The 24,263-nt window shown below is 39.9% G+C and overlaps 1 protein-coding gene across 2 annotated transcripts in view; it reads right to left on the bottom strand.

Annotated features, from left to right (window-relative positions):
• The window catches only part of ZNF277 (zinc finger protein 277), a 50,192-nt gene that overhangs the window by 6,951 nt on the left and 18,978 nt on the right, over positions 1 to 24,263 (bottom strand). For both annotated transcript variants that reach the window (XM_061640012.1, XM_061640011.1), the window contains exons 2-7: positions 21,890 to 22,091; positions 16,994 to 17,082; positions 15,967 to 16,049; positions 13,770 to 13,861; positions 10,967 to 11,077; positions 6,817 to 6,949 (exon numbers count right to left, since the gene is read on the bottom strand). In XM_061640012.1, coding sequence (XP_061495996.1) covers positions 6,817 to 6,949; positions 10,967 to 11,077; positions 13,770 to 13,861; positions 15,967 to 16,049; positions 16,994 to 17,082; positions 21,890 to 22,091 — 710 coding nt within the window. The remainder of the gene's footprint in view (positions 1 to 6,816; positions 6,950 to 10,966; positions 11,078 to 13,769; positions 13,862 to 15,966; positions 16,050 to 16,993; positions 17,083 to 21,889; positions 22,092 to 24,263) is intronic.

Genomic DNA, 24,263 nt, shown 5'->3' with positions numbered 1-24,263 from the left:
CATAAAAATACAGATTTCTAAGAATAATTCAATGCCACAAGCAGTGGGAGACACAGTGTAGAAAAAGGAACTTTACCAGTCAATCATTTACTTCACAGAAAGTACCACACAATATTGCTGCATGTTCATGCTTGACCCCATTTAATTGGAGTGCCCCATGATTTTACGATTAGCAAGCTAGCTAAATGTGGGCTGGATGGAACAACTGTCAGATGGATCCGGAGTTGGCTACAGAATCATACTCAAAGAGTGCTTATCAATAGTTCCTTCTTAAACTGGGGGAGACAATGAGCGGGGTACCACAGGGCTTAGTCCTGGGCCCAGTGCTTTTCAACAGTTTTATTAATGACTTGGATGAGGAAGTACAGGGAATGCTTATCAAATGTGCAGATGATACAAAATTGGGAGGGACAGCAAATACTCTGGAGAACAGAAAAAAAATTCAAAGAGATCTTGACTGGCTGAAGCATTGGGCTGAAAACAACAGAGTGAAATTTAACAGGAGTAAATGCAAAGTTCTACATCTAGGAAAAAAACTAAATGCAGTTATAAGTTATACTTGGTTCAGCAATATTACATGAAAAAAGGATCTTGGAATTATTGTTGATCACAAGCTGAATATGAGCCAAACAAGGCAAATGCTGCCAATGCTATTTTAGGCTGTATTCAGATTATTTATTTATTTATTGGATTTCTTAGTTGCCCATCTGGCTGGCTAACCAGTCACTCTGGGCGACGTACAAAATAAGCAAAATAGCACAAAATGACACATCAATACTATAACATCAAAATCTAAAGTATAGATAATAAACAATTTAACCCTGTAGGAATGGAGAACAAAGAGTTTACTATTTTGATAGCCCTTGAATTTAATCCTCTGTATACCTTCTATTGTTGCCGCTATCATAATGCCTTGGGGGGGGGGAAGAGTGCCAGTTTGCATGACATACTAATTCCCCTCTATTCGGCACTGGTTAGGCCTCATCTTGAGTACTGCATCTAGTTCTGGACATTGTACTTTAAGAAGGATGCAGACAAACTGGTTCAGAAGAAGGCAATGAGGATGATCAGGAGGCTGGAAACAAAGTCTTATGAGGAGAGACTGAAATAACTGGGCATGTTTGGCCTTAAGAGAAGACTGAGGGGAGATATGATCGTACTCTTCAAGCACTTGAAAAGTTGTCACACAGAGGAGGGACAGGATCTCTTCTTGGTCTTCCCAGAGTGCAGGACACAGAATAATGGGCTCAAATTACAAGAAGCCAGATTTCAGCAGAACATCAGGAAAAACTTCCTGTTAGAGTGATACGACAATGGAACCAATTATCCAGGGAGGTGGTGGGCTCTCCAACACTGGAGGCATTCAAGAGACAGCTCTACGATTCTATGAAATTCCACACAAGTGGATAAATGACTGAATGACAGAACTGAAAATACTAATGTAAAGAGATTAAGGTGTTTGCTGAGAGGAAAGAAAAGACAATGTTACTGTAAGAGCGTGTGTCTAAATAATACCAGCAGCAACTACTACTACTACGATGATGACGATAACAACTTTTTGTGTATTTGTCAGACAGTGATACTTTACCATTCCAAATACGATTTTCAAGAAAAAGTTTCAAAAGCAAGAGTGTAGTTTCTTATGGTGTCGTTTGAATTGTTCTTATGACTGAGGGGCTTAATTCACAGTGTGGGACAGATGGTTAATGGGTGGTCTCTTTCTACCCAAATCTCTAAAGAAACCCTTTAGGGCCAGGGTAGCCTCCATGAAACAGAACAGGCTCTCTTTAAATCTTTATCAGAAGATGGATTATTTTTTTTAAAAAAAATCTTACATTTCCAGGAAAGCATCTGTCTCCTTCTCTTAGCATGTTAATTGACTGCCCAATATTGTTATGTTTTATTGTGGGGGAAAATGTACTGCAGAATCTTTTCTTCTTTCTGCAGCCTGCCACAAGAACCTGAATAGGATGGTTTGGTGGCATAAACTATTTTAAAATTATTTTTAAAGCTATTGTATTTTGTGTAATTTTGCATTCCCCTCCATGAAAGGGCAACTGTGCCTTAAGAAGTTGTGTATACATCAGGTAATATATTAATGAAACAAGTAAAACTAAAAATGGCTGCAAATCCCCAACTCAACAATTTTGATGGCCAAAAAGCAGCCAAACTGAGAGCATTACATCTATGTCTCCTCAAATATTGTTTGAGGGTATAGCCTGACATGAGATCTACCATTAGGTTGGTATGTTAATATTCCGACTGTCAAGATGTAGCCTTGGGTACATGGTACAGTCATAGACAGGCCCATGTTTATTTTATATTCCTTTATGGCAATGTGTTGGAGGTGGGGGGAGAGAGATGGAATAGGGGGAAAATGTTTTAAATGATGGTAAGATACCACCTGGCCTACTCCAATGCTAAGCATATTTTTACTTAGATGCTTAATGTAGAAATAGTCAAGTTGTGCTTTATTTTAAAGGGTCTCACCCTTACTCCACAGAATTCTGTAGATCCTTCAAACATAGTATTAGGTATTATGACTAGACGCTCTAGAGGCAATCATGGATTATGTTAACAGACCTTACCCCTGCTTCTTATGAAAATATCAGGGCAAAAAGACATAAGGAGAGGGAGAGAGAGAGATTGAAATGGAATGCCTGACAACGGAATAGCTACAGCAAGAGATCCTTGTTCTGGCTGCAATATTTTATAGCAAATGAAAAAAAAACAAAACACCCACATACAAATCAGTCTTACACCTTTATCAGAGGTTTCAAAGCTGCGACAGGGTGTCAGGTAAATGGTACACAGACATACATTCACGAGAATAGCCTGTAACAAGATGTCATTACAGATTAGGGAATTAAAAACCTGTAATTAATTCAGAAAGATGTTGCTCTCTAGGGTAAACTCCTCAAGTGCAGCCAGACTCATTAACATTGCCAGGATAGTGAGACAATGTGAGGCAGTTAACACCCCTCTCAACACACATTCACCTCAAGAGTACCAAGCAGTCTCCTATGGAAATAGCTGCTTCCAGCAAATTAGCTGCTAATTTTTAGTGAAAAGCTAAAATGAAAGGGTGGTACAAGAGTTCTACTCCTTATCCACTTACAGTATAATGATATCAAGTGACCCCCTGTTTAAAAGAGGCTAAACGTCTGAATTTTAAGCAACATCAGATTTATGTAATTTTCAGCTATATTTAAAGCAATGACAATTTTGTCCGTTTAAGCAAGTTAATTGCAGGGTGACTATAGAACTCAACTGTCTAAAGCCTTGTTCTTGCTCTCCATGAGTGGATTGAAATTTTTTTACTAACAGGACCATTTCACTATGTGCATAGGAACATAGGTCATCCATGCAGTGGGATAGAAGAGTAAGCCCAATGGCTGTGCACTCCCTCTCCCAATGCACATAACCTGTAATGAAGTGGGGCATATATGTGGTGATGCAATCAGGGCCTACTGTGTGTGTAGGTTCTGGTACTTATTACATGTGGTGGGTGGAGGTACATAAGCCTGAGACCTGCTCCGGCATCCCAGTGGACGGATAACATATCTAAGGTGTTTGTCTGAGGGGCAGTTTATAGTCTTAGTGCAAGGCAGATCAGGGAACTATGACAAAGAAAACTACCTTAGGATAACAAGCTACAAATAACTGCATTAAGTTAAATTCTAGAACACCACCAATGCTAGAACTATTACTGCTGTTACAGTAACTCTTGTACGATGTTTATGCAATGTTTACTACCCAATAAAAACATTACTATAAGGCAATGGCATTACATTTATGTCTTCTTGGAAAAATCAAACAAGGTACTGAACACTTGGTTCATGACTTACAAATGCTTCAGGGTGTGCAAAATAATGAATGATAGAGGCCACACACCTGTCATTTCTTATATGCAAGGCCACATTCAATGAAAGAGAAGGGAACATTTTAATAGTGGTTGGGAAACTAATATAGCCCCGATGAAGTCAGGTTCACATTGTCATGAAGGCTGGGAGTTGTCTGAACATATCTTGAGGGAACTAGCTCAAACTGGAAACGGGGTTTCTATATATTCAGTAGTTGTGTACAAGCAACGAAAGTCTGGTTAATCACACTGGTATTGGAGTAAGAGTTGTACCCATTAAAACTCCCCTTTTCCTGAATTTCATTAATTTTCATATATTTATTTATTAATGTATAAATAATGATGTTATTTGTTATTTAATTTTATTTGTTATTATAATGTTATTTAATTTAATTTTTGTTAATTGTATTGCTTTTATTGTATTTTTATACCTGTGTTTATTTTTCTTTGTAAGCCGCCTTGAGGGCTTTTGGCCGAAAGGCGGGGTATAAATAAAATTTAATAATAATAATAATAATTTTAATTAAAATAACCATTGCAATCTGAAGATACAAAACATATAACATCAACTAAACAAACAGAATTTTTAGCCACCCCTGTCCCCCAAAGAAAAATGGCTTATTGGGTAAACAACTGTACTCATATAGTATTATAAAACATTCAGGCAGACTAATTCCATATTATTATACAGGGAAAGACAAACCAAAATTCCCTGCTGCATCCCAGCTATGAAGCCCAAAGATGTATGTGTGCCATTGGAGAACAACCATGTTGAACATTATTCATGAAAACAATGAAATCCTGCTATATGGTTGCAAAAGTGTATTTTTTCCCTTTAGCCTCATGCTACTTTTCATTCATAGTAGCTCTGCAGTATTTAACTATTGTTCTAGTAGCCCAAGCAACACATATTATTTAGAGTCAGGCCTACTTATCCACACCAAAATGGCAGCCAGTTTTAGGTGAAAAGTAAAATATCAAATTCCTAAGGGAAGGGATTTAGGTAGCTATGAGTTAGCCGTCAGCACCTCTTACGGTGTCATTATGATATATATAAATTGCATCCAAACGGTCATTTAAAATGTTTATATAGGCAATCTTTAAAGCATGAAGCCTAAAAAAGAAAAAGATCAAGTATGTCCACAACATTGCAAAATGACATGAAACCAGTAGCATTGATTTCATTTAGCTCTGATGAAAACTTGTCAAACTTGCTTTCTACTCTTCAGTACAAATTGGTCAAGCTCAGTCCTGAAAGTTGCTGAGTAGAACGTATTTCAAAGGATTATATAACAATGTGTGTGTACATGCAAGCTTACAAATGAGCCTCATTAAGCTTACAAATGAGCCTTATTAAGTGTTTACATATACCCGATTGTGTGCTGGTTTCCCATATTAAAATAAAGACTAAACAGTAATGTAGCTCCTAGCTTGGTGAATGGGGCAGCCCAACTGGACCATGTGTCACTGGTCCTGAAAGCATTGTCAGTGAGCTTCTGGGCCCAATTCAAAGTGCTGATACTAGTGTACAGAATTCTGAATTACTTGGGAGTCAAGGACCTAGAAAAGGCCTCCTCTAATTTCAAACCTTGTGGATCCTATCATTGGTAAGGGAGGCCTTGCTGGTGCTGCCTGATTGATGTTGGCCCATGACAGGGCCTTCTTGGTCACAGTTCCTCATTTGTGGAAAACCCTCCAGCTGAGGAGTGTGCTCCCATATTATTAACATCTAGGAGGAATTCAAAAACATTCCTGTTCACCCAGTCATTTGACAACTGAAAGAAACTGTCCCTGGCAACTTTAATCATTTGCTTGTAAAGGTATGTGACTGTTTTTAAATGTTCTTAATGGTTTTAACATTAAGTTTTTAGATCTTAACGCTGTCAAATGTTTTCAATACCTTTTGATTTTATTTTTAATCATACTGTTTTGCTACTTTGTTGTTTACCACCCTGTCTCCTTTAGGAGGAAGGGCCAGATAGAAATGTAATAAAAACTACTAAGTCTGTCTTAACCTATACTGTTGGTTTCGCAAAACTGACTATTTAGGGCAACAGCCAATGTCTGACTCAAAGGAGACCCATTGAATTAAAGACAATTTATTTCAGTGGGCCTACTTCAAGTATACCTACTGCTGGACATTTAAGTACTTATTCCATAACCCAGTAATAACTCAAGTGAAGGCTAGTTACAACCCACAATACTATCAACAGACAAAGTTAGGATGGCACATCTGTTTCTTGGCCACACAGAAATGCCATCAGTGCTGTTTCATCACTCAAGCTTGTTGAACATAGCCAAAGAACAAGGAAGAGCAACCTTGCCTTTTCTAATGAGGGTTTTTGGAGTTGCTGCTCTTTAGTTAAAAAGCAAAGGGGCAAGAACAAATCAGTCCACCCCCTTATTCAACTGAGCAGTGATGACTGCATCCTTTGGGATACCCAACGACCTTGCCCATCCTGGAAGCTGTTGCTGGAATAGCTATGGAAGATCAGGACTTGGGGAACCCGTCTCACTGCTAAAAAGGGCAGGTGGAAAGGAGCCAAGATTTGGGGGAAGGGGGATTAAAGCAGAGGTTCCTGTCTTTTCCCATGCCTTGTTCATCAAATTTGATAGGTGATCGGTATAGGATCCAACTTCTGAAGAGCCCCTCATTTTTATGTGAATGCTCTTTCAACATTATCTAGTCTTAAAATAAGGACACAATCCAGGTAAAGTTAAAAAGGAGTTGTGTCCCTTTGATTTATAACTGGTGACAATTCAGCACATACTTAACTGCTCATTTAATCTGATGAGACTTAAAAGTGATTAAGCTTGATTGCATCATGTATACTGTTTGCAGACTACAATCCTAAACACTTACTAGGCAGTCTCATTAAACTCTGTCTTATTTTTGAGAAGACATATACAATTGCACTGTCAGTCAGTTACTAGCTGTATATACACCATCTTACCAGATAATTAATAATATAAAATCTGTCGTATTCTCTGTTTTTGGCATTGATTCTGCGATGCTGCTTCTTTCTCATGTGATCTTTGAGCGTGTTCTTATCTCGAAAGGTTTTTTCACAGTACAAACACTGCAAGCTAAGATTAAATATATATATGATTACAAGATGGTGCTGAGGGAATACTGCAGTAACCAGCCAGTTGCTTCAATGAAAGAAGTTTACTTTGAGAAAACATAACAGATCTAGCAATGTTGATATTTTAAAATCAGAGAATTAATTATCAAGAAAGAAAAAACCCAACAAGCTCAATTAAATTTTTTCAGAAGCATATGGTGAATTAGGCGAGCACAAAGGGATTTGCACCAAAACTGCTGCTAAAATGGAGTGGGGAAAAAAAACCTTAGCAGGAGTTTCAGTGGAAACATGATCCTGGAGCAAGCTGGGAGTATGACTTTGAAGAGGCTTATCACCTGACATAAGTTGATTAACAGGTGGGCAACCCCACCCATCTGTCAAAGCTGGACCGTGAAGAGTAGGCTCGCCAGAGAAAAAAGGTTTCCCACCTCTGTGCTGACACAAGAGGAACAATAACACCACAACCCAGTGGGTGTAGTGTAAATATGTAAACTCAAGTATTTTCTTTATTATTTGTTGTTCGGCCTTGAAGAATTTATGGGACTGTTGATTTATTGGATTTACTGAACCATTTGTTTTACATGTCCACACTAACTGTAAACACTTTTCTGTATTGTATCCTTGTACAGTATTGGACACTGGAGAAAATGAGTTCTGCAAGAAGGTTTTGTATCAGCCTAGCACAGATTAGCCAATGAACATTTAAAAAAAAACCAAGGAAGGAATATATGTGGGTTTAAAAAAAATACCTTATTTCAAAGCATAAAACCACTGCAAGCTCAACAGGCAGAACTACTGAGCTTTAGCTTCTGCCATCATTTTGTAATGGATAGAAATGGCCTTCAACATAGAAAAAAATGGGCTGACAATGTGTAAAAAGTACTATTAAAAAGCCTACTTATTGTAAGGGTGTTACAGTGTGGAAGAACCTCAGCAAGTCATATTATAGATAGATTTGGACAGAGTGACTGTTTGGCATTACTATAACGCCAGTTGAATAGATCCTCCCATAAATCTGATTCTATTGTCCCAGAATGAGTCACTAAGAACTTTTGTGGGGCTGCAAGATTCACAGATCTATCTAACTACACTGCATTTGCAAACCATTACTAGCATATTGCATTGGCAAGCAAAAGTACTGCTCTCTCTCACTAGTACACTCCCCTTACATATGCATTTTCTGCCTTTAGGTGCCCAGACTGGCCAGAGATGGGATTTAGAAACCATCTCCAACTTTTACTGTTAATTCATCTACAAAATTGGCATACAACCTTCTATCTTATTTATTCAATTCCCAGACTCCCTTTATAAGCTCTTAAAAATCCATTTTCTACAAATTGAGTCATCAGTTGCTTCTTAATCTTGAAGTACCTATACATTGAACTCTTTTTTCACAAATACAATTCTAAGATAACTGAGCTACTTCTTACTATTGATTTCATTTCAAACTCCATTTTTTTTAATGAATGCAATAAGCATTGCACTTTTATGTTTCTGGAAAATGTTTTGACATACGACCGGCATACAAATGAATTATGACCATCACACATTTCTTGGAAAGAAGGGATTGCCTGCTATCCCACAACCTCATTCATAGCGGCTTACCAGTGATCACTACTGTAGTGGTAGTATCGGGATGCCAGCACAAATGGTTTTTAAAAATGAAGCACTATGGAAATATAGTGCAGAGATTTGTGTTAATTATGGTAAACCAATGGCCTTTACTCTTCCTTGACATTAGTCAATGAAAGAACAGGCAATCATTTAGATACACAAGGCACACTCTTCAGGCAGTAGCCTTTTCTATTCTGACTAATGGTTAGGAACAGCATTCAAGAAATACTTTCACAATCAATAAGCTGCAACTAAGAATGCTTTCAAATGGGGACCCTATATTGCAAACAGGTCTTTAAAATAATTTTTTTCTGTTAGGCCACTGTGAGAACAGAATGCTGGACTAGATGGGTCCAGCAGGGCTCTTCTTATGTACTGCAATTACAGTCCCTAACATAATCTTCCAAATGTATTGTATGGAGATCCTGAGGAAACAGCTCCTCCTAATCAATTGTTGAAATTTGCCTTCAGTGTGCGGCAATGGGTGAGAATATGTATAGTCCCATGGTTTGGGGTGTTGGAAACAGAATGGCGAGGCTGTATGGGAGGGGCTCCCCACCAAAATGACATCACATGTCACAAACCACCCCTCCTGTAATAACAATAACAATAATGATAACAACAACAACAATAATAATAACAACAACAACAATAACAACAATAATAATTTATATCCCCCCCAGAAGGAGCCCGGGGCAGCTAACAAAAAATACTAAAAGCACTTTAAAACATCTTAAAAACAAAAGACTTTTAATATGTTTTAAACAAAACATCTTTAAAACATCATTACAAAACAGCTTTAAAAACCTCTTAAAAAGCAATTTGAATGCAAATGCAGACTGGGATAAGATCTCTACTTAAAAGGCTTGTTGAAAGAGGAAGGTCTTCAGTAGGCACCGAAAAGGTAACAGAGATGGCACCTGTTTAATATTTAAGGGGAGGGAATTCCACAGGGTAGGTGCCACAACACTAAAGGTCTGCTTCTTATGTTGTGCAAAACAGACCTCCTGATAAGATGGTGTCTGCAGGAGGCCGTCACCTGCAGTGATCAGTTGGGTATATAAGGAGTAAGATGATCTTTCAGCTATGCGTAACAAGTTATATTTACCAAGCAAATTTCCTGTGGCAAGAGAAATGCGGGTTCATGTTAAAAAACAGAAGAAGTAAGGGCTATGCTAGCATTTTGCCCACTAGCTTATTACAAATTATATCCAGCCTTTCACGATACAAATCCTTCCAGGGCACCTTACAAGAAACATTAAACTACTTTAAAAAAACAACACAACCACAATATCAAGATATAAAATGTCAGAAGACTCCTTTCCACAGGGCTGTTGGTGCTAGAATGGCCCCGTGGTGGGAAGGGGGGGAAGTCCAGCTTGGGCAGGCTCTGAGGGGATCCTCACCTGCCTCTCTCTCTTCCTCAAATCCTTCCCAGCTGATGGCAGATCGCCCTATAGAGGACAGGGGGGAGTCCAGGAGGGCAGACTTGACCTCCCTTCCTCTCTCCACATTTCCCCAAAGCTGTGGGTGAAACAATAAGAAAACAATACACCATCCCAGAAGATATAATAGATCTAGACTCCTCCGTGGCACAGAGTGGTAAGCAGTGGTAAAGCAGCCGAAGCTCTGCTCACAGCTGGAGTTCGATTCCAACGGAAGGAGGAAGTCGAATCTCCAGTAAAAGGGGTGGAGGTCCACTCAGCCTTCCATCCATCCGTGGTTGGTAAAATGAGTACCTGGCATATGCTGCGGGGTAAAGAAAGGCCGGGGAAGGAACTGGCAATCCCACCCCATATATACGGTCTGCCTTGTAAACGTCGCAAGACGTCGCCCTTAGAGTCGGAAACGACTCGCACTATAAGTGCGGGGACACCTTTACCTTTAGACTCAAATCCCAGAGATGTGCCTTACAGTTTGACCTCTCATGTACAGTATACATGGTGGATTTGTTTAACCAAGAGAAGAACAGGTGAACAGAAGACAGGAATGTGAATATGTACACAGTTTAGAAGAGAAAACAAAAATGTTACAGACAGATACACTGAGTAGCTCCTTGTACTACTTCCCTCAGGATAGAAATGAGGCCTCAAAATATCTGTCTCACCTGTAGCTATTTTCAGGCCCTTGGCTGGATACAACCAGGATAAAGATGAGAAGGCAGCCTTGTCTGTCCCCTTCACCATTTCATCTCTTCAGAGTTCAACCTCCCTCCCCCCCCCGTTCATGTCTCTTTTCTTCTTGGTTCCCTTGAGCTGCCCTCTTCGTTTAACTACTCTGTGACAAAAAACAAAAAGAGTCCTCTTCTCTATGGAGATCTAGCAGGCTAGACTAGGCATGTTATAAATCTTATTTCTGAAGCTGGCAGCAAAGCAGTCCAAATACAGTAATCTGTGTAGTGTACCTGTCAAGTTTCTTCTGTAGAAGTTCCAAAAACTCCTTACACTTTACAATGTTATCAGGCAGCCCAATATTGAATGCATGATCATTTGCCATGTGATTGAGAAGGCCTGACCTACAAGAGAAGAATTCAGGTACAGCGTTAGATCCTTCCTTCAGCATACTTCTATGACAGCTTCAAAACATGGCTCTTTGGGGGGGGGGCAGAAGAAAGAGGCTGCTGCTATAATTTAAGGAGCTATAATTTAAAAATAAATATGGTGTCCTCCTTCGCAAGTGCACCTCTTTTCTTTGCAGAGGCCATCATGCAGAGAGGAAGAAAACCCAAAGAATATGTCTGAAGCTGCTCTCAGTACTCAGAAATGCATGAATAGCACTTAAAATGATATAAAACCACAATTAAGTAACTGCACTGTTTCTTTTTGTGGCTAGACAAATTATTTACACTTAACTGAAGAAAATTTGCATTCCAGCCCTACAAAACCAACACTGAATAAATAACAGCAATGTATGTTTTTGGTGTGAATGGAGGATGAAATTTACACTTCAGACTTACTGCCGTCTCACTTGCATTTCACAACTTCATCTGCACACTTAAAACCAAAACCAGTTACTGATTTTAATCAATACTGTAATTACGCACCAGGGGCATCATTTCAGGTTTCAGTAAGGGATGCAAACAATTTCATGAGAAGAAGGACAAAAATTTATTTTAATAAACTTGCAGGGGTCAGCAACTTTTTTTCTTTTGAGCCCATGGGCACATTTGCAAACTGGAGAAACTGCTATGTCACCATACCCCGCCCACAACCAAGCACACGCTGCTACTTACTATATTGCCAACAATAAAATCCTTCTTTCAAGATGAATTTCAAAGCAGGGAGGGAAGGTCTCTGTGGACACGTGTGCCCATGAGAACCACATTGGCAACCCCTGAATAGTAGCTCAAGATGAACCAAAACACTTTATTTAAAAAACAAAGAACTTTGGCATGCAAAATGCATAGTCTATTTTATCATTTAGAACTAGAAAGCTGATGAGAAATAGAGATGATGTGAAACAAGAAGAGGGGATTATTCCCACTGCTACATAGTATCATTGGCTTGGTTTGCAGATCACTTTAAACCACAGTTAAGCTTAATTATGGTTTAAAGGTGAATGTGCAGTGTGCTGGGCTAAAATAATGGGCATTTTGCTCCTCTCTGGCTTCTGCTGTTGCTATGCTGTTGGCAACTAAGCATAGCTTGGCTTAATGTTGCACTGAAATCCAGACTTCTTGTCATAAGCGATAAGCCAGGAACAAATCTTGGTTACTGCTTGTGCTTTATTTCGAGAAAGACAAGCCACAAGCCTGGCTTCTGATGTAATGCCAAGTCAAACCATGGCTCAGCTCCTGAGAATGTGGTAGCAGTGGGGGGAGGAACAAAATATTCAAGTTTTTAGCCCAGTGCACTAGCATGCTGCACATTCACCTTTAAACCATAGTTAGCTTAAGTGTTATTTAAAGTGTTATGCAAACCAGGCCACTGTAATCCACTAATTAACAAACTTATTCAGGCATAAAAATCCTGGTCCAACAATCATGATTTGTCAGACTGGGAATTAGGTCCTTCCTAATACTAGAATTTAGGTCACCCAATGACATTGATTCAAGATAGACAAAAGAAACTCCTTCACACTTCATTTATAGATTTCACTGCATAAGATGTGGTATTGGCCACTGGCTTAGATGGCTTTAAAAGGAGGATTAGACAAAGTCATGGACAATAGATCTATCAATAGCTATTAGCTATGATGGCTAAATGGAACACCCATGCTCAGAGGCAGGGCTGGCTCCAGGCATGCCGGGGCCCTTGGGCATCAGCCTGCCCCATCCCCTTCTGTGATCTGCGGCAGGAGCCACGCCACAGATTGCCAGACAGGAGCTTCTGAGCCGCCCACCATCCCCCCACTTCACCTACCTTTCTCTGATGCTTTTTGAGGCTGCGTGCACAGGGTTGCCATCAATAAAGATGGCGGTCAAGGTTTCCGTAAGGGGCTGAAGCCTCTGCCGCCATCTTGGTTGATGGCACACAGCATGCGCATTGCTACCATCAATTAAGATGGCGGCAGAGGCTTCTGCTCCTTACAGAAACCTCGGCAGCCATCTTTATTGATGGCAACCCTGCACACACTGCAAAAAACAACAGAGAGAAAGGAAGGTGAAGCAGGGGGATGGTGGGCGGCTCGGGCAGATCGTGGATCGCAGAAGGGGAGCAGAGGGCCCCTCAGGGGCACCTGTAGCTCTGGGGCCCTCGGGCCAGTGCCCCACCTGGCCGCCCTTTGGAACTGGCCCTGCTCAGAGGCAGTATGTATTAGCTCAGTGGTGGGGAACCTGTTCCCCCTGTCCCAATATTCTTAGACTGCAACTCCCATCATCTTCAGTCAGCATGGCCAATCGTCAGGGATGATGGGAGTTGTAGTGCAGTAGCATCTGGAGGGACATACATTCCTCATCACTGTCCTAAGTAGCTGCTGGAGAAGAGCAGTTTCTTTTATGCTCGGATTGTGGGCTTCTCAGAAGCATTTCACTGACTCATGCATGAAATAGGATCTTGGACTACACAGACTCTTTGGTTTGCTCTTCCAGTGCTTTTTCATGCTTGGTCATCTATAGGCAATTCTAATATTTTACCAGGTATATAATCTGCTATAGTCACATCAGCACACTCAGTTATAGTGACATTTCCACTTCCCCCATATGAATAGGATCAGGATGTGTGCAGGGATGAAAACACATGTCAAATGTTTAAAAGTTCATTGCTAACCTGTTACCAGTAAATTCTTTATCACAGAACATGCATGAACCATGAAAGTCTGTGTCATATCTCTCTTGCTGTTGCTGCTCCAGAATCTCTCTCTATTGTATAGGAACAAACACCAAGATATGCAATCACATTTGTAAAATAAAAAATAGCTTCATTGTAAATTATTCAGCGGTTTTCTATTGTCTTAGCTAATTAGCAAAACAGGCACTTGATTCTTTTGAAAATATGACCTTTTCTCCAATTATTAGGTTCAAATATTCCCACAGCATGAAGGAACAACAGGCAAAACAGAAAAAGACTTGAAAGTTTAAATGCAAACTGGGGAAAATGTATTTCCACCCCCTCCCCACCCCGTGATGCCCTGGATGACATATGGATAGATGGACTCAGTCTGCATAATACAACATTTTGTCCCCTTGATAACTCAATATGATTTCTCAGTGGCTCTTTGAGGAATAGGTGCATCCATGTGAATAAAGGAACAACAATTTTTATATTATATTTTATATAATATAGGCTTAAACCAAAGCAATGCATTTTACAAAATATTCCCAATAGGTCTCCCAGAGCTTTTTTTAAAGCAATTTTGAATCTATTTCTGGGGATTTTCTTATCTAATTTAAATAAAAGCTGCATTTTACTACTGAGTTCTCATAGTATGAAGCTGCATATTGCTTCAAGCAAGACAACTGAGTGAGAGTGTCTAGGTGTATCCTTTCCACAAGAGAGACTGAACTAAGAAATTATTTATATTTTACACAAGTAATGGGAGAAGACCTAGAGTGGGGAAACCGGAGCTGTCGAGATAGTTAGGTTTCTTCTAACCACAGAGGAGATTAATGTGATAAGAACTGTAAAACACTCAAGAATGAAAATGCTGAAGAAATAAACAATAATGCATTCTACATTGGGGGGAAAAACCCAGTGGCTTTGTGGCCCAGGGTCATGAAACTGAGCATATCATTCCCTTTGAAGATCTCTCCTATTGGTTTACCCTAACACACCTGTAAGCAGCTTGGTAAAAGAACAGGTAGGTAATTAAAGCAAGTTCATGCTGCTACAGCTTTTGTTCTCTTCTCCATGATTCTGCCCTTCTTTTTTCAGCCTTTTATTCCCTGTAAGGCAGGGGTAGCCAATGTAGTGCCATCCAGATGTTTTGGACTACAGTGTCCCTCAGCCCCAGCCAGCATTGGCAATGTTCAAGGATGACAGGTGCTGAAGTCCACAACATCTGGAAAATACCATATTGGCTACTCCCCCCATACCTGCTTTAAGACTGAATTGTTCTGGAAGCCAGTTTTCATTTCAGGAAACTGGAAAACTTGCTAGAACTATAATGCAAGCTGAGTTTACATATGTACGCCTAGTTCTCAGGGGCTGCAAAAAGTGGTGGACTTGTATGGGTGAAAGAACACACGAGAAGCAAGATGCTATCGCCTCAGCAGTGCCATTTTAAGGCTATATAAGTGCAAAATTCACAGGAAGATTTTAAAAGCCTCCTTTTGAAGGCTCAATGAATACTGCCCACCATCTCAGTTGTAAGTCATTAAGTGCTAAGATATCAAGTGCTAAGAAACTCAGAGAGCTATATGCATGTGTGAATCAGTTCAAAGGGAGCAGAAGGACTTCTTTCTCAAGCTTTATCTAACCCTTCCCTCCCCATCCTTCAAGGAGTTTCTATTTGTTTTGCATCTTCTGATGTCCAATAGCTCTGTTATAAGGAGCCACTGTTGATAAGCAGCTTCAGCTACCTTTCGGAATGCTCAATTCCGATTTTGAAGGAAGACCAGAGATTAAGAGATAAATCCTTAGACTACCCAGTGACCCTATTGCTAAGGTGAGACTGGAATCCCAGATGGTTTTCTTTTACTATTGTGGACAAACATAAAACATATACTTTGTATGTAAAACTGCAGCCTGTAATTTTCAGCATACTTTTAAAGAAGCAAGCCCTAATGAGCTCACTGGAACTTATTTTTAATTTAATTATTAGATTTCTTACCTACCCTTTGCTGTAAGATCCTGGAGGGGGAGTGTCCAACAATCAAATATATAATTATATAAAAAATATAATCATAAAACAAGAAACTGTTTAGGAGTGGTTATTATTGAAAGAGGAAATCTGTGAAATAAATTAAATTGAATCCTCATTTATATGTACAGTGCTTCAGGATGGTCACATTAAGCACTACCTTACCAGTCTTTGTTGCTGAAGTTTCTCTCTTAATATTCTGTCTTCAGGTAAAGCATCACATAAGAGAAAGTAACTGTCCTGTTCCTCTGTTAGAAGATTACAGATCAAATGTCAAGGGAACACTTAGGTACATATATTAAAGAGCTCAATATAATAGACACATACACTACTTATATTCATTTAAAACAAGTGTACTTTTTAAGAGGGCTGTTTGGAAATTTACATTTCACATTGACATTAAAACAGCTAGAAGCAAATCCATTATTCTTGCTCCATAAAATCCCATAAACGGGCCCAGGTCTCTTACTGCAGAAGCATCTATATTTTCTGGCTGCATTCAGATGTCACAATAAACCATTGTTCAATAAACACCCTTAGCAATTGTTCCTCCATGAGGAAATATGATGCTTTCCTTTCTATTTTTGATTAACCACAGTTCAGCATTATATTCAAATCCTCAACTGTGCTAATTTTAGCTATGGTTTGCTGAAACAAGCCAGCTTCACAACCCATGGTGTGACATCCAAATGCAGTCTATATTTCACCATTAAGGACACAAATGCCTCGCTTGCCTGGTATGGGAAGAGTCCTCCAAAAGAAAAGAAAACACACAATTTGCACACTGACTTTGGACTTCACTCTATGCAGTCAGAACAGGCTGAACTGGTCTTTCCATCCCAATCCGCCACACAGACAAGTATAAGTACCAGCATCAGTCTAGAATAGCTCAAATCAAAGCCTTTTTATGCCTCCATTTCTTAAGGCTCTCCATTTCCTAATGGTTGAATAAGGATCTACAACTGCCTAGTTTTTTTCTACACATCTTTATTTTTTAAAACAAATACCTGGTGCTAGGCCATTAGGAAGGCTGTTGAACTGATTGTATCTTATAGCAGTTACTTGGTTATTTGACAGTTCAGCATGTGGCACAGTTCAGTAAAAAGCATATCACCAATTTGGTGGCCTGATGACAGCAGTGGGGAATTTTGCATACCCAGCCTATGCAGTCTACATTACTAAACGCACTTACCTAAAGATGCTTCAGAATTTGTTCTTATTACACAACAGAAGTCTGTAATGGGCTGCTCTACGAATCTTCTCTTCCAGTACAATGCATATCTTTAAAGGCGGAAGCAAAACGCAGGGAGCTATGTTACAAAACATTTCCCAAACTGTTGTTCATTTCACTATACTCTCAATATGCAATTCATATTGCAACATTTGGATACTTGAGCCACTCATTATTACCGGTCTTCTGTAGAGATCATTTTTCAAATGAGACAAGATTTCTATCTAGCCAGAACAATCTTCCCAGCACAGATAAGTTGGAAACTGGAAATCCATTACTAAGCAATTTCAGACATATGAAGAAACCAGACACAATGACTAGAATTTGATTTTTAAACATGGCAAGCTTATGCTCCTGAATAAGCTCACTCTTTTTTTTAGAATTTTATTTGCCCGAGATTCTTTTCATCTTATTACTTTGCTTTAAAACTCAATACTTACTGAGGCAAATGGATGCTTTGTGCATGATTGGTCATTAGACTCTAGAAAAATGTATCCTGCATGAATGTTAAACTACTTAGCAGTTTAATTATCCAACTTGACAGCAAAATATGTTGTTTCAACGAAGCAAATATCAAGAAGCTCAGTCTGAGTCAGCCTTGTGACCTCATACCATGTGCTACCATATGGCATTCCCATGAAAGAAGCAAACTTCTAGATTTGTGTACACTAGAGCCACAATTTGGCAAGAAAAGGAAACAATCCTAGTGGGATGGGATGAAATGCAACACAGCCATGGAAAGCAATTAGTTAGAGAACTTGAACACTAGAGGGCCAACAGTCAGATACAAGTGTGTGCATGCATATATACACACACCCTTCAAGCAGCAAAAAGAAGCTTGTTAGTACTATGCTGTCCTGTTTCTGGCAGAGACTTTTAGGTTCCTGTTACAGTCTTAACAGAAGGTTATTGCTTTCATCTGTTCTCTGTGCACATCAGCCAAGTCCTTTAATGAGCCAAAGCGTGTATCTTCATTGCAATAGTAGGTTCAGGTTTTGAGGAAAAACAGGGGTAGCAGTCAGAGAGTGGTTCTCAGAGAGCTGGGTTCAGATTCCAATTGTTTTCAGGTACAATTCAGTTGCTGATGCTTGTACTGTCCATGGAAAGAGCTCACTTTTCATGAGTTGTGGGTGCTGATTTGCATGTCAGAGGTTCTTTCTAGCAACAGAAATGAAATAACAGCTGTCTGGGTCTGCTGGGTATCACTCAAGACAAAAGTTGTCTGGAGTCCCTCACAGCTGATGCTGTGTGGTTGAGAATCCAACTGAGAAGTGTCACAAATCCTTCTGTCTTTGATCAGTCACCTTTTTAGACTGCTAGGAAATTTCATAAAAAGTCCACAGTTCTGCAGGCAGAACACTTGCAGCAAGAGATGTATTTGTTCAGGAGGGAAGGGTTAAGAAATAATGGCTGCAAGCCTCTATGGGGCATTTCAAAGAAATTGAGCAAATGTGCACTGCCCATTTTAGCAGCAGGCCAACTGTAGGAGAATGGATGACATGGTGAGGCTGTGCCAGTCTTCAACCACCATGACAGTATTTGGGAGTACAGCAGTGTATTTGCAGAGGTGGTGGAGGAAAGCAACACATGTTTGTATTTTTATCTGCAAGCCAGATTCTGGCTTGTTCAACAAACCATGGTTAAAACAAATTATGGTTTATTGTTGTTTAAATGCTGCCAGTTTCACTTATATGAGGGGAAAGGAGCCTTTTCCAGCAGGTGGGCTGGAACCTGGGTTCCCTCATCCCCAGGGGTCCACTTTGACAGGTGGGATGTCAGGCAACCCATTTTTTCTTTGTATTGTGGTTTGAATTCAAGCTATGCCCCAAAGGAAGATCCAAGCATGATTTGATGTCAACGCTGATCAGCTAATCAGCACCAACTTCAAACTCTAAGCAAAACCAATCATTAGTTAAGCAAGTTTAAAATGTGAAACTGCACATACTCAGAGTCTTTTTGTTAGTCCACAAAAGCCTGTGCCATTATAAATTTGTTAGTCTTTAGTGTACTTATTTTGTAGTGCCTTATTTGTTGAGGGAAAGCAGGGGCCCTATTTTGAAAACTGCACCAGGGCCCCCAACCACCTTAATCTGGCCTTGCAAGCCTCCCCTGCCAAGAAAGTTTTGCATTACAGTGCACTCCTGATTGTTCATTGACTGCTGTGTCTCTACCAAGTCACATAATATTATTTATTTATTTATTTATTAAACTTATATACCGCCCGACTAGCAATAGCTCTCTGGGCGGTGAACATCAAAAAATACAATAAAATTACACAATCTCATAAAATGAAGTAACATATGACATCAAGAAGGCATGATTTTGGGGAAATGACCTTGCAGGTCAAATTGGGATGTACGCCAGGTCTAGTTAAGTCCATGGGCCAAAGGTTCCTACTCCTGACATATATGCTTGCTGATAACACCCTATTCCTATTCTCTTCTTCCATCCAATCCTGCATCCCTATCTATCTGTCCGATATCTGGATTCTCATCACCATCTCAAACTCAACATGTCTAAGACTGTGCTACTTATTTTTCTCCCAAAGGTTTCATCTCCTTGATCCTCTGCATATCCGTCAACAACATCACCATTCACCCTGTCATGGCTTTATAATCGATTCTCTTACATGTTTGCCACATTCAATCAGTTTCATTATTTATACAACTCATCTTGCCTCATAATTTTGATTTTGTTCCTACTTAGCATAGAATGCACCAACTTCCAGGGCGGGAATTCTTACTATTGCCAATAATAATCCAGATTTGAACTTGAGCCCTATCTTCAACGCAGACTATCCAGTTACAGTTGGTGTGCATTTGGTTTGTATTGGTTGTAACACAGTTGCTTCATGTGGTCTATTCTTTGCCTTGTCTAATGTGCCTTCTTTTCCTATAGTATCCAGGTGTGATAAATCAGACTGGGGTAATTTACCTGGATTTTGGTATGTGGGCAGCATTTTTTTATAGGTCACCTTTAGTCTCTTGCTAAAATAGGACTCTTGGATGATAGTAAATCAGGACAATCTCATATTAAGAGGAAAAAAATAAAACCCTTGATTCTGGCATGGGCCCAGGTGGCCAGTAAGTTTCACTCACAAGTGGCCTATGTGTTTCAGCCAACACACATTTTTGTAGTAAAAGAACTGAAAATGTATCTTCTTCGAACCATTTACTTTCAGCCACATTTATGGTGGCAAAATGAGTCCCATACATTTCTGATGTGTATCAGATGCCTCAAATCTGACACAATGATACATGCACAACAAACACCTAGTTCAGAAAAGACCTTAATCTTTGCCATCGGAAGTCAGATGTGCATAGCAGCTTTTCAGATACCAGAATGGAAAGAAGACAGTGACAAAATAAATACATACAAACAGACTGGAGTGCATACTATATGAAACTGCTAAGCAACAACATTTAATGTTTTGAATAAGGCTTGTAAATTAGAGAAAACAAGCACAGCTTACAAAAGTACATACTGCTGAGGAACAGATATATTGGATTATTTAACATATCAGGGAAGGGGAATGTGTGGCTCTCCAGTCCCAATCAGCATAACTAATGGTCAGAGATTATGGGAATTGTAGTCCAAGAACATCTGGAGGACCACAGGTTCCCCATTCTTGCTGTTGCAATTCCCAGCAACTTCTTCTGGAACTTTAGTCCACAGTGCAATTAGCATGGTGGCCAACATATCTCCAGAAGGGCACGTTCACACAAGCATGACCATCACTTGTTGACTGCAATGTATAATACTTTTTAAGGGAAAGAAGTTCAGCTGTGAGGGTTATCAGGACCTGGAGTGTATCATGGGGAACTTGGGAAGACAATGAAAATGACATTCCAGAAGTGGGTTCACCATCCGCTTCTCTCTAGCAGAAGATTTTACTGCCTGAATTTCCACCATCATGAAGAAAGTGATCCACACATGCATGAAATCAGCCCAAAGAGATAGTTCAGACAAATTTGAAAGAAGAAGAAACTGATTTGGAAGATTAAATATAAGTGCTTGAACTCTATTTTTTCCTGCGAGGACAACTAGTGGGCCACCAGATGTTGTTGGACCACAACTCCCATCTTTCCTGACCATTGGCAATGCTGGCTGAGGCTGATGGGAGTTGTGGTCCAACAACATCTGGTGGTCCAGTAGTTGGGAAAGGCTGCCTTAGCACATATACATTCACTAGTCTGGAATGTTCTAGCCTTGCTTCTACAGTCCCTGGGCCCAGCTCTCTCATGCACAGTCCTGTTCCTCATATTAATGTCTAGCAAGCTTGTCTTTTGTGCCCATAAAGTGATTCCTTGGCACTGGCCCACCAAAACCTGAACCTGCACATGACCTATAGTATGAACTCCATTGCAACTCTATCCCTCATTAAGAACTGGGCCATTAGGTTTATATTGACACTGCTACTGTGTCCACTGTCCCTCTCTGAATATACAGGGTTTTAAAAATTGTTAACTACGCTTCTAATCTCTTGGTTCTCAGTATATACCAACATAATACCATGTTCTAGTTTCATGGACACTTTCTGTGCCAGGTTGCATTATCTAAAAGAGAGGGACTACAGCTGTCATTTACATTATATTCTCCATATGTATTCTGATAAAGTAGAAATCAGGAGATCTCATCAAACAATTCGAGGAATTTAGAAATCACACACACATTTTTTAGACTATTTTCATTGGTTTTGGGGTGCCTCTGAACTTGTCTGTTTTCTTTTGCATAATTAGGGACCTTCTCCTTTGTTTTGCCTGTCAGTTTATACCAACACAATGCCATGTTCTAGTCTTGTGGACATCTTCTCTGCTAGGCTGCATTATCTAATTTTAAGCAAGCAGAATGACATACCTCCTAAAATCTGCAACCAGCTTGACGTCTGCAATGACAAGCTTGTGCTCAATAATCATGTGCTTCAGAAGTTGGTTTTGTTCCGATATAGGCAAATATTCTTCACAGAATATGCAAGGCACAGATGGAGTGCCTTCTACAGCAGAAACGCCACCTGGACTTTCCGGCAGAGACAGTGGCTCCAAAATATAGTCTCCATGGTCTAAAGGAGAGAAATAATAATAATTTTTATTTATTTATTCATTCAATTTATGTGCCACCTTTCTTCCTGAAGAAACCCAGGGTGGTGAGCACTGTGATGCGTCCTTCCCTGGCTCTCCCTGTCAGGTTCCTACCTGCGCGTGGTTACTGCCTGTCACTAGGCACCACCAGGGACTCCACCAGTCCGGACTGCTCTCTCTTATGGTTTCTCTCCCCGCTCTAGCACAGATCTCAACAGATCCCCCTGCTAGGCAACCACCAGTAACGTCCCAATACTAGTATTCCCAGAGACTCTGAATACTGGTATTGTTATTCTCTTCACCGCTGCCACCATTTGTTACAGTTCCCCTTCAGCCTTGGTCATTACCTTACCCTCCCTTCTGGTCTGTGAAACCCCAGCCAAGGATCAGGCCTTTGGTAAACCAAATTAAGTATTTATTACAGATAACAAAGCTAACAAGATTAACAAGATTTCTTCTTAAGGCACATAAGCATATGGTTTTAATACTAATCTGAATTCCACCTCCCTCCTGGTAAACAACTCTCTAAACCCCACCAAGCAACCCACTCAGTTCTCTTCTCCCCCCTGATTCCACTCTCACTCTTCCTTTTATACATTCAGCCATTTTAACACTCAGCCAATCATCTCGCATTCTACTGCCCATTCACTCCCCCTCCTCTTTCACTCCACTTACCATGTATCTTCTAAAACAACAACACTTACCATATATACATTAATATAGGAACATCACAAGCACCAATAATGAAAACATTTTTAAAAAGCAGTCTAAAAACCATTCTTTCAATCAGTGATTTAAAGGTTGCCCGAAACAGTATCTTTCAGTCATCATCATCAAATGCCTAGATCAACAGGAATGTTTTAAAGTTCCTCCATAAAAGTCAATAACGAGGGAGACAGATGCACCTCATCAGGAAGGGCATTCCACAAATGGGGAACAGCTACTGAAAAGGTCCTGCCATTGGTCAATGCCAACCAGCCAGCTCCCACTGATGGCATCACCAAGGCCTCACTTGCCAATGGTGGGGTCAGAGAGAGTTGATAATGATAATAATAATATATTTCAAAGAGATGGCATTAGTTTCAGTGTCTAAAGCAATCTTAAAGCTTTTTAAAAGGTTAGTAAACAGACTTGTATGCACTATATTCGATGAAAGGAAAAAAGCCTAGTGAGATGTTTCTATCTATCCCACTCTTCCTCCCAAAGGAGCTCAGGGTGACAATGTAGTTCCTGCATGGCTGCTTTTGCATTACAGAAGAAGCATTCACTAGCCTATATCAACTTCTTGTAGTGTTAGGTGAGGGATTGCGGGGAGGAGAGAAAAGAGAGGGAAACCATGTATGAACAGCTTGATGTTGCAAATGCCAGCTGTGTGATATACATTTGCTATCACAGCCTAGGCACTACTTATTGGCTGTTATGTAGACCTCTCACAGCTGTAAGATTCCCAGTTCACTTCAGTGGATGGTAAAGACAGACGTACAGTTTATTCCTAACCATGTCTATTCATAAGTAAATCCTATTGAGTTCAATGGGGCCTATTCACTTGTTAAGTGGTATTAGGATTGCTTCTTAATGCGGCATGCATGCAGTTATCTGAAAAAGACACTCTTTTGCAACATCCTAATAACAAGAATAATTTACTAGGACAAACAACAGTCTGCTTCCCAAGAGATTAAATGCTAAATCTTTGGCTACAAGTCAAATATAGAATAAGTTCTACACGTACAGTTTTGAAAAGAATTCATATATTTATTCAGCATCTTGAGACATATTCCTTCTTCATTTTTGGGTCCCTCTGGGAATAACTTGATCAGATGTTAAATCTCCAACGTCTACAAGGATTATCATGCAAATTTCAAGATAGGATTTGGCCATACACAACCAAAATAACCCCCTATTTATTGTACAAGTGAGGGGCTCTATTATTGCAGAGCACATGTGCTGAGACATGCAAAACAACACAGGTTCAATCTATGGCATGCCCAAGTAGGGCTGGAACATAATTCTATCTAAAACTCTGAAGAGCCGCTGCTAGTCAGTAAACATAACAATGAACTAGATGAACCAACGGCACTTCCTGTGTTCCACTTCAGGCATTTTGCAGAAGAATGACTTGCTTTTGGATGCCAGGGCAGTGGGAGAAGATATGC

The sequence above is a fragment of the Rhineura floridana genome, chromosome 8 (assembly GCF_030035675.1).
Source record: "Rhineura floridana isolate rRhiFlo1 chromosome 8, rRhiFlo1.hap2, whole genome shotgun sequence".
Taxonomy (NCBI): Eukaryota; Metazoa; Chordata; class Lepidosauria; order Squamata; family Rhineuridae; genus Rhineura; species Rhineura floridana.
Note: the sequence above shows the minus strand (reverse complement) of the source record. Positions and strands in the feature narration are given on the sequence as shown.